At 34.7% G+C, this 12046-nt stretch overlaps 1 protein-coding gene and 1 pseudogene across 2 annotated transcripts; both read left to right on the forward strand.

Moving 5' to 3' along the window:
• The first annotated feature begins 2841 nt into the window (after window positions 1-2841).
• LOC143591916 (non-specific lipid transfer protein GPI-anchored 26-like) lies at window positions 2842-4048 on the forward strand. Its single transcript, XM_077071973.1, has 3 exons — window positions 2842-3186; window positions 3287-3334; window positions 3841-4048. Exons 1-3 carry the CDS (start codon window positions 2871-2873, stop codon window positions 3963-3965), a joined length of 489 nt encoding a protein of 162 aa, XP_076928088.1. The 5' UTR covers window positions 2842-2870; the 3' UTR covers window positions 3966-4048.
• A 2428-nt stretch (window positions 4049-6476) lies between these two features.
• Window positions 6477-9147, forward strand: LOC143591915 (F-box/kelch-repeat protein SKIP30 pseudogene; annotated as a pseudogene). The gene is made up of 2 exons (XR_013145808.1): window positions 6477-6660; window positions 8004-9147. The product of XR_013145808.1 is annotated as an F-box/kelch-repeat protein SKIP30 pseudogene (transcript).
• The last annotated feature ends 2899 nt before the right edge of the window (window positions 9148-12046 follow it).

Here is a 12046-nt window from a genome sequence, read left to right on the forward strand (position 1 = left end):
GTCAACCCTTTGACTTTTTTCGTTGTCACGTTTTTTTAATATTTTTTAAGGTGTGTTTGGGATTGCTTATTAAACCTGCTTATCTGCTTATTGCTTAAAAAGCGCAATAAGCAGATGGAAAGTTTTTGTAGGCTAAAAGCCCCCTAACTCATTTAGAATTTTGATTTAACGCGTTATCTTTTTTAAACAGGGATTTTGAACTTCACTTATCATTGGGCAATTCTTTGGAAATATAAAAAACTCGTTACTAATCGGGTAATTATGCTGGATTGTACGCTTAAATCAAATCCGCAAGCATACAGTTATGACCCGAAAAATAAAAACTTGAAATAAATTGCTGAAGAAAAATGTCATCTTTACATGAAGGTATTAGTTGATATGATTCTTTCTTAATTCTTGTTTAATAAAAGATTATGTTATACAATTTTGTGGACTAATGTTACATGTCAATTAAAACATATGTTACTTTGTATATAATTTCCTTAGAAACTTATTTGATTGGATTGAGTTTGCACACAACAAATCAATAAAGTGTTGCCACTATCGATAAATGTGTCTCGGTTACTATGTATTCAAGCCTGATACACCAGTATGATGACTATGATACCTAAGTTACTAAATGTCACTATTTTTTTTAAACACCTATGTTGATGTGTTAATCAAATACACAACCCGGGTTTACTAAAGAAAAAACACAAGAGAAGTGAAATTTTTAAACGTTTTAAACTTTAACTTTTGTATTTGTGTAAATGTGGAAAAAAACCTAATTGGTATTCAAGAATTTAATATTTTTGCTATGCTTGGGTAGCATGTAATGAGATACTTAAGTTAATTAAGATAAAACCCTTTATCACCTAAATAATTTTCCATCAACACTGGTTGCAAGGTGCGATAGAGAGTTGGTAATTTGATGTTTTCTTTTATTAATGTATTATTATTAATAAATCATTTTAATGTATTTTTTGGGATATAGGATTTTAATAATGAGGAAACGAAGAAGCTTGATAGCATATAATTACATGTCAATACATTACTAGTACATGTTTTTAAACAAAGACGTGTGAAAAATACAATATTGTGAATATATAATTATAAGGAATAATCAAATAAATGGGAAAAAAAAGGTGAATATAAAAGCTTCCTTCACGTTAGATTAACATGTATGTATTCGTACTCGAATCTTGACTATGCTCAGGTGTCAAACATATTATCTACCAAAACGTCTAGCTGCAAACATTAAACAATATAAATGTCAAATGCAAGAACAATACATTTTAAAAACATGTAAGATTTATACTATCATGATCAAGAAAAGATCTAAATTTATGCAAAAAGTACAAAGAAGATTCTACGAAATCTAACAATTTTTCATAGTATTTACGAAAAGAAATCCCCAAAATGTCCATTGGAGACTCGTATATATCAAGAGAATGATCACCTTTAGAAAATATTTTTAATTTTTTATTATTTTGAACAAAATCGCCATGATTCGTAAAAAATTGGTTGAGACTCACAAACATATGCCGGTCCTAACATTAAATTTACTCGGAAGTTACAAAGAATTTGGCCAAATCACATTAAAATTTGTCCCCAAATTCAATATGTAATAACAAATTGTGGTAAATATTTTAAGATTGTGGTTGGTTCAACCAAAATTTTACAATGTGACACCATGTAATGTGTTGTTCTAAAAATAACTTTAAATAAATAACTAACCAATTTTTCCTTTTGTGTGAAAGTCTTTCTCACACTTCAATGTGCAAAAGGAACTAGCATTGCCTTCATCTACACATTTCTTTTCACAATCGGCAAAGTCTTCCGGTTCGGGCGCGTTGTCTCGTGCTTCATTGTCGGTGGCACGTGCTACAACCAACATGACCATGAGCGCTAGTAGCGCCGCGGCAACTTTTTTAGACGCCATTACGCTAACTAATGATTTATTAATTATCTTGATATGATGTGATTCAATGTGATGGTTTGGATTAGCATTTATAGAAATGTTTGTTTGAATGTTGTGGTTGTCCTAAAAACATGGATGATTTAAGGTTTTGTTTGTAGAATCCAACACATATGAATGGATGGCTACCTTAATTTTAATTTGGGATTGATTTGGTGGTTTCTAAAAAAGTAAAAATATTAAAATATAGAATATAGATGATTAGGCGATATTTTATAAATTTATTGGAAAATGACCAAAATATCCATTTAACCGATTAATGATAATAAAATACGCATTTGATCAACCAATTCTCGTATATCCACCTTAAAACTCGTCGACCCAATCATTTTTTAATCCTTACTTAACTGGAATTTTTTAAAAAATCAGATTCTCTCACACGTCATTAAAACCGATGGGTCACTAGTTTTTCTTCTTTTTTACCATCGGAGCCAACAAGATTATGTAGGCATCCGACTAGATTTTTTTGGCCCATGACAAGACCATTTTGGCTTCCAATGAATTTTTTTTGTTTCTAACAAGATTTTTGTTTCTAACGAATTTTTTATGAACATTTTGAAAATTGATTGGTCAAATACACGTTTTATAGACATTTTATCGACATTAACCGGTTAAATAAACGTTACCGCAGCCATTATTTTCTCTTAATTCCAGGTAAACAAAACGGTGGCGATTTTTTGTGATAAAAAAATATTATCTATTTGCAGTTAGCCTACTTTTGCTAATTAACTATAGGTTTTTAATTTAGATCAAATATCCAAAACAATAAAATACTTATGAACTTCGAATATTATTAATGTACATAAACAAAAGTAGGCCACCAATATCCACATAAACATATATTATTACATTTTCCATATTCCAAATGTATCATATAAATCCACTTCTTTGCTAAATATCTCACTAATTAGAAATGGCTACAAACCAATTTGAGCTATTTGGTCTAGCCATGGTCATGCTATGTGGTCTAGCCATGGCTCAACAAGAATGCACCACGGCACTAGTGAGCTTGAGCCCGTGTCTTGGGTACGTGTCTGGAAACTCATCAACTCCGTCAACTTCTTGTTGCTCACAACTAGCCAATGTGGTTCAGTCACAGCCGAGGTGCCTATGTGTGTTCACCGGAGATGGTAATGGTGCACCCACGGGTTTGAACATTAATCAAACGTTGGCACTTGCGTTACCTGGTGCTTGCAATATCCAAACTCCCCCGGTTAGCCGATGTAATGGTATGTCATGACGATATTGTTACTTTCTTTTGTGTAATGGTTTGTAATGTTGAGATTTCTAAATTTTGTATTGTGTCGTAACTTTAACTATTTGTTCCAGTGGGCGCTAATGGACCCACGAGCTCTACCCAAGCAGATTCGCCTTCAGGTGAATGATTCAAATAAACCATATCCACTACAAATATTTTTATATCGTTTTATGTATTTATTTTGAAATTGTATGTGGTCTATATGCAAATTTTTTAAAGTTGTACAAATAGGCATATCGTTGTAACTATGACCGAACTCAAGAGAAATTCGACAATTACTTTTGAGTTCGCTAATGTGGTAAGCATATTTGGATAAGGACAAAACATGGAGTTTGCTACTTTGACCAACAAACTCAAGCTAACAATAACTCTTGAGATCTCGAACAACAAACTCAAGACAAGTTTGCTTGCCACCTTAGCGGTCTTTTAAAATCTTTGTCAGGGTTTTGCACGAGCTCACGATATGCCTATAGTATTACAACTTTCGTAAAATGCAAGTATTTATCATACTATTCATATTTCTAAAACGCCTCCAAATCCAAAAAAAAAGAGTCATTTATTATCCATTTTCGCAAATAAAAACAATCTCTAGCTCCTTTTTTTATGGTTTTTACATATACTGCAGGAAGCGGGTCGAAGACTAAACCAAGTACGGGCGCATCTGATGCAACGATCCAAAACCTACCATTTTATGCAACTTGTGTTTTGATCTTCATAGCAACAATATATGTGTCTCACCATGTTGCTTAACTTATATCTTTAAGTATGTTATCTATAGTTACTACTTTGTCTATGGGTGTGGTGTGTTGTGCTTGTAACGATCATTATTAAAATTTGTGACCTATTGTATTGTATTGTATTGTGTTGTATATGTTTTGTTTTCAACTCCATCATTGCATAGACTCGCATATATACTTTAGTGTTATAATCATGTTACGTATACGTGAATCCAAGGATTAAGATTAGTGGCAGACCCATGATTTTTTTCTTATGAGTTCACGGTTTTTTAGTAGTCAGATTTCTCACAACTAAATGTTAAAATTTCCGGGCCGGTTGGGTCGAAAAATCACATGAGAGAGTCCATTTAACTATTAGGGTCCATGCTATTGTTATTAAACCAATCTAAAATATTAGGCCCAAATGTTTATGTTTTCCAAAATCTTGTCACAAATAAGTTCACGATTATTATTCTGTGTTCTACAAATAATAGCAGATGTTACAATTTTCCATTATTATCTAATCCCCTATTAGGTACAGATTAATACAAACAACACGTGGACTTTTATAATAGAATACGAGTTGTGTTACATGTGTTGTGAATTCGTGAAGTCACTTGCGTTTATCTGGATTGAAACATGATGTTTTTAGTTAAATTATATAGATAGAAATAAAGTAAGTGACGTGATGCTCTAATACTCGATCGTTAAAGTCTTTATATTTTGAAGATGAAGATAGAGTTGGAGATTGTTTTTGTAATTTCTAATATATAGTATAACTTAAGCATATGTAATACTAATACTTCCACCAATAAGAATTGAAATTGAAGGTTGTGACAATTTTAAATTTTTAATAATATGAAACCCAAATATACAAACAATGGTTATTATTAAGAACTTCAAAAGTTTGGGCGATGAATACCTTAAACGCACAACTAGGATCAATAATCATAAACGTCTTCTTTGTCACAAATCAATTACTCAACAAATCAAATAACATAGTTTGACTTCAACATATCTAATTTAACAAAAATAACAACATTTGTACGATTTTAAAGTTGTTTTAGTCTTTTAGCTAAGTCAACCCTTACTGTGGAGCATGCGCAGCCTACAGTTGGTGGAATAGTGTTACTGTTGGCCGTAACCTATTCACCAACCAGCATGGCCTGCGTACAATCCACAGTCAGTGGGACGTGCATAGTCTACAGTTGGTGGAATAGTGCAGCCGACTTTGTTACTGTTGGCCGTAACCTACCCACCAACCAGTATGGCCTGTGCGTAATCCACTGTTGGTTGAACAGGAATACTATTCAGCCGGCTGTACCTTCTAGAAAACCTACCTTCGGCTATAAATACTCCAACATCTTGGAATGGTAAGGGCATCTGCTATCCAGTTATCTAGCAATCTCTTAATATACACTTATATTCAGAGCAACCTAGTCTGATTCTCACGCCGGAGGGTGGTCACAAGGAGGAACCCCCCCCCTTCTCAGTGACGAGCTTACGGTGTTTGTTTTGCAGGTCTCCTGAAGAACAGCCTTCTCAGCTAGACCTCATTCGTGGGAAACATTACTTAACCCCCAGATTATCTATAATCTGTACTGGGTCACTTAGTGTTTCTTCAAAATCTAATATTTTAACACCGGTAAAATGAGAAAATTTAAGCCCACCACTTGTATCGTGTATATTGTACATATTATTAAATCATTATAAAGACTCTTTATCACTCCCTAATTCAAACTCCCTCGAGTGGAGCCCCTTGGTCTAAGGTGCAAAAGAGAGAAACGAGCAATAAAGACAAAAAAAAACACCTAAAAAATCCTTGTAGACGAGCATGCTCAGGTGGATGATGTGAGAGGATGGAGAGTGTGTCGATGATTAAAAGCAAGACACAAAAGGCTGATCAAATGGACAATGTCGCTATTCAACATGAAGACACTTGTGAGTTGTGACCAGTGCGTAGAAATTGCTAGCCGCTAGTCATGACTCATGCGGTAGGGTAACGACTAACGTTTAGGGGTTAACATGGATTAGGCAGGATTCATCGGATTGAAATTTATATGTAAATCATCAAATATACCTATACAGTCCAAATTTTATGTATAAAACTTTCAATTTCAACTGATTTTAGACAAATGAGGATTTATCGATGCGTAGTCGAGATTTTTACCACACTGGTTATGACAGTTGTCTCCATCCTATTACGAGTGGTCTAAATATCAACCGATTAACACATTATTTATCATTGACAAAAACTAAAAACCCATAGCCATCATATTCTTCTTATTATTATTCTCATAACTACTAGTCTACTACTTCCAATTGAAGGCATCGAATATAAAATCCAAACTTTACACCTGAATAATAATCTCAAGAACATCTTTATGGAATATCCTTTTGGAACTTTCATGCCAATATTAATAATAACAATATTATTATTATTTATTTAATAAATAATAATAACACAATTCACACGCAATCTCTTTGTCCTTAAAACAACACAACATATGAACATAACATAACATGTTGGAATCCAATCCACTGCACTTCGTGTTTCCGTACCTCTTACCCTTTCTCTCTTCATCAAAATTATTATTATTATATATTTATTTATAATTATAAAAATATATAATTATATAAATAAATCATAACCAAAACCAAACCGACAAAATTAAATTCACCATCGTCTTCACACCCACCACCACCACTTCATCATCAAATCTCTTAAGGTAATTATTTTGTTTGATATATATATATAGATTTGTGTGTGTTTGTAATGATTAAGGAAATATATATATATATATATATATATATATAGATTGTGCATTGTTGGAGATAATAATTTGTTAGTTTGTGATTATTGTGATTTGTGAGAGTTGTTATTGATCTAATTGTTTGATTAAGATGATTTACAATTGTTATTAATTTAGATCTCTCATATTGGTATTGTTTGATGAAATGAAACTAGTTATCTGCTTGTTGTGTGTTTGGAAATAGTTAGGGGGTGTGTGTGGTTCAATTTGGGTTAAAATCGAATCAAAAACTGAAACTTCGGGCTTTGAATTTTTGAAAATTGTTCGGTTTTGGGCTATAATCGAACCGAAAGTTGAAACTTTGGGTTTTAAATTTTTGTAAACCTTTCGGGTTTGGTTTTCGGTTCAGTTTGGGTTGGTTTTGGGCTAAAACCGAACAAAACACTGAAATTTCGGTTTTTGAATTTTTGAAAACCGTTCGGTTCGGTTTTGGTTTTTTCAGTTTTGTCATTTGAGCTTGAGCATTTTGGACCAAAAAGTATATGCCACAAATTACTGAATTTCAGCCTAAATCATTTGGTTTTGGTTAGGGTTCAGTTTGGGTTGGTTTGGGCCAAAATTGAAACTTCGGTTTTTAAAATTTTTAGAAACGTTCAGTTTCAGTTTGGGTTGGTTTTGGGCTAAGACCGAACCAAAAACTGTAACTTCCGTTTTTGAAAGCGTTCAGTTCGGTTTTGATTTTTTTAGTTTTGTCATTTGAGCTTGAAAAATTTTGGACCAAAAAATATATGCCCCAAATTAATGAATTTCAGCCTAAATCATTCGGTTTCGGTTTGGGTTCAGTTTGTTTCGGTTTTGGGCTGAACCGAACTAAAAATCAAAACTTCGGTTTTGACATTTTGATAACGATTTAGTTTTGAATTGGGTTCGGTTTTTTCTATTTTGCCGTTTGAGCTTGAAAATTTTGGAACAAAAAAGAAAATTGGCCAAAATAATGAATTTGGCCTACATTTGTACTAAAATATTATGAGTTACATATTTATTACATTCTTACAAATTACTTCAAATAAAAAGTAAAAATTGAAAATCCATAAATTTAGTTTGGTTTGGTTCTGTTTTTCGGTTTTTATTACTTCTTACATGCAAACCAGAACCGAACTGTAACTTTGGTTTTTACAAAAAACATATAACCAAACCGTAGTTTTTGTTTCAGTTTGGTCTTTTTGGTTTTTTTCGGTTTCATGCACACCCCTGGATGCATTTTAAGGTTTCGTTATGTCGGAATTAAAGGGTGTTTTCGTCTTTTTGGTTCTTAACAGGTTGCTATACTTTGTATAATTATGGTTCTCATCGAAGGTCTTCCCGATGCTGTTGCGGTCCGATGCCTCGCACGGGTCCCGTTTTACCTTTTCCCAAAACTAGAAACAGTTTCCCGTTCTTGGCGGGAAGCGGTTCACAGCACGGAGCTATATAAAACCCGTGAAGAAGTTAAAGCCCGTGAAAATCTTTTGTGCGTATGCGCGTTCGACCCGGAAAACGTGTGGCAGATTTATGACCCGACCCGAGACCTTTGGATCACGCTCCCGATCCTTCCTTCGAAATTTCGAAACTTGGCTCATTTCGGTGTCGTGTCGACTGTTGGTAAATTGTTTGTCCTAGGTGGCGGTAGTGACGCGGTTGACCCGTTGACCGGAGACCAAGACGGGAGCTTTGCAACAAACGAGGTGTGGGCGTATGACCCGTTGACCCGACAGTGGGATCAACGGGCCGCGATGATCGTCCCGCGGACCATGTTCGCGTGTTGTGTGTTAAACGGGAAGATACTGGTCGCGGGCGGGTTTACAACGTGTCGGAAATCGATATCGAAAGCGGAAGTTTACGATCCCGAGAAAGACGTGTGGGTTTCGATACCCGATCTTCACCACACTCATAACTCGGGGTGTACCGGGTTGGTAATCGGTGGCGAGGTGCACGTGGTGCATAAAGGTTTGACCACGGTTCAGGTGTTGACTAAAGACGGGTGGCGGGTTTATGAGCGTTCGTGGGTTCAAGGCCCGATGACGGTGGTGAACGGGTCGTTATACGTGATGAGTCACGGGCTTATTTACAAACAAGATAAGGATTCGAGGAAAGTGGTGATTTCGGCGTCGGAACTCAAGAGGCGAATCGGGTTTGCTATGATGGGTTTTCGGGATGATATTTATGTGATTGGAGGCGTGATCGGGCCCGAAGGATGGAACTGGGATATTAAAAAGATGTCGGATGTTGATGTTTTGGCGCTCAGGAATGAGAGGCCTGTTTGGCAAAAAGCGGCTTCAATGACCCGGTGTCGGGGGATGATTCTCGGGTGTGCCGAGCTGAGAATTTAGGTGTTTTCGCGTTTAGGGTTTATGTTTTTATCGGTTTGTTTGTGGTCAGATAGTGTTGTTTTAAGGTTTTGAGACTATGAAACTAAATTTAGCATGTTTTTGTTATATTGTTGTTGATTAAAATCTAGTTAATTATGTCAAAACATATAAATAATAATAATGCAACTTATGTAACAATTTTAAATGGGTCAAAGAATTGGAGTATGTATAAATGTTAATGTAGTGCAATTGACCATATGATGGTTTTACACATGTTAGGATTAACGCACACATGAACCGAACACAAATACAAAAGCACTAGAAAGAACATGAGGATTTAGCTTGGTTCGTTTAAATTGGCTTACATGTGGTAGCTAGGCATTCTTTGTTAGGTGACAACGATTACAAAGTACATAACATTATATAAATATCAACTCATATGTTGATTCTTCATCATCGGTCGGTTTGGACCTCCACAAGACTAAACTAGAGTTTATTACTTAGTATACAAGATATTCAATGGGCTGGGCTTAGGGCCTGTCACCTCGCACCCGTCTCCTGTTTTAACTTCAACTGAAACTGGACCTAGACAAAGGCCTGCGAACTAGAGATGTACAAAACCGGTTTTAAACCCAAACCGAACCGATTTGGTCAACGGTTGGTCCAAACCGGTTTGACTCAAACCGGTTCGGTTTATTACCGGTTTCGAAGCAAGATACGCCGGCCTGGTCACGTCTGTTCGGTTCTGTTTATAAACCGGGTTTCCTCAAATCGGTTTGGTTTTAAAACTGGTTTGGTAGATTTGAAGGGGAACCGGTCCTGAAACTGACGGTTTGTGAACCGGTTTGGGTGAAACTGGTTTTAAACCCAAACCGGTTCGGTTTACCTAAATCCGGTCCCAAACCGGTTTTTTTTTTTGTACACCTTTACTACGAACACAACATTACCTATTCAAAGGAATCCCAACATAAGCATAACAAATTCAACAAGCACAAATTTAAAGAACCACATTATGTCATACTCAAATCATATATAAATATCCTATAAACATAAACATTCAATAATATCTTAACATTAACTATGGAGTATGAACAATCTATTCTTTGTCATTGTAAATGTCGAATTAGCCACTAATTTGCGTCTCGTCAATGATGTCAAGAAACAACACTGATCATACAAGTCTCACCAACAATGGACCAACGTTGACGCTAATGTCAGGGTGTTTCTAACTCGTGTTACACAATATTTTGAAGTACGAAAACATTGTTTTAACGTTACATACGCATATAGCTTTCGATAATACATACAACTTGAGATTTTTCAAGCAAGACAATTCGTACCGGAGAGTGATAGGATTGGGTCTCGAGATCAAAGTTAAACTAGCATTTTGGACTTATATAGCATGGACCATGTAACATATAATTGCATATAATACCATAATGTTTATAGTCCCACTCATTATGATTTTACTTTATGATGCAATTAAAGTTCAAAAATTTTACTTTTAACACTTTTGTAAATGGGAAAAACATGAGTTTATTGCTATTTTTGTAAAGAAAGGGAAGTTATACAGACCCTTAATTTGAAGCTATATTCTTAGGGGTGTAAACGAGGGGAGCCGCTCGCAAACTAATCGAGATGGGATCGATAAAAAGACTGAAAATGACATGAGTCTTATCGAGCCAGAGCCTCAAATAAGCTCCTTTGGTTATCAGCAAGCCTTGTGTATTTTTTTAAATTTTAACTCTTGAATTTATATGTATTAATAATTTTACACTGCATAGCCAAGCATGTGCAACAGAACTTTGGCTCGTTTATGGTATTGCACACGAGCTCGAGCCGAGCTTAGATACATTTAAGGTTTTCTAAATAATAATAGTTAATAATAAACAAGTCGAGCTTAAACTTCTAAAAAGAGTCCTTGTCGAGCTTGAGCTTTAGAAAAAAGAGCTTGAAACAAGCTGAGCCAAGCTACGCTTCAGATCTCATAAATCCAAACGAGCATAATTGAGCGCAGACTTGGCTCGGCTAGGTTCAATTTTATTGTGACCATTTCTTTTTTATTTATTACCCCCGTATCTATCTTATCATTTATAGTTTAAACATCTCCCGTTCACGTGTATTCATTTAGAGGATACTTATAACATAATCTTTTACGTGTCATTTTTATGAGCATTTTTTTATAGCCGAGAACTTGAAACCAAACATATTAATATTACGGCTCCTAAATTTGTCTAACAAGTAATGTTAATCAACTAAAAGAGTTTTTATGTGTTGAAAAGATGTTACAATATAAAATTGATCAGTTACCTTCTTCTAACCCGATCAAATTACCTGTTTATACCGGTTTTTCAATCCATTGAACCGCTCTCAGTTTTGTAAAGAAGCGTCTTGACTGGTGCATAACGCCATAGCATTTTAGTTAGTTCGATCATCTGAATCGATCTGATCATTTTTACATTGTTAATAAGCAAAGAAAAAACATATAGTTATTTAATTATGTTTATAACCTTTTAATTCATTTAAAATAAAGGATAATAGATAATTACAAATGCCTACCTTGATATAACGTGAAACACTAATACAAGTAACTTGGATTAAGTATTTTGTATTACTTGACATCTAAGTATATTATTTTTTAATTTAGATATACGTGATTTGAAAAGTATGTATTCCTTAAGATGTTTCAAGAACGTGTATGCAAATATATTTTAGATATATATGGAGAGAGAATGAGTCATGGGTTCCTCAATGTTGTGGGTTACTTTTAATACAAGGGACCGATAATAATGCGTTTTCTAACTGCTTTAGTGAAACTAGTTGTTAGGCGACTCTGAAAGATTTTTCACATGCATATAATCAACTTTACCTGTGTTTATCCTAGAAAAGTATTCTTCTTTCCTATTACAGACAGATGCTTGTTGTAATTGAACTGGGGTCGCCAGGAGTTTCCCACAAATTCTTTCCACATGTGTGTTTCGAACAATGGTACATGAGTACATCTTCATTGGCTT

This window comes from Bidens hawaiensis, unplaced genomic scaffold (genome assembly GCF_021521415.1).
Source record: "Bidens hawaiensis isolate Kalapana, Puna unplaced genomic scaffold, B.hawaiensis_p1.1 tig00040168_1, whole genome shotgun sequence".
NCBI classification, from domain to species: domain Eukaryota; kingdom Viridiplantae; phylum Streptophyta; class Magnoliopsida; order Asterales; family Asteraceae; genus Bidens; species Bidens hawaiensis.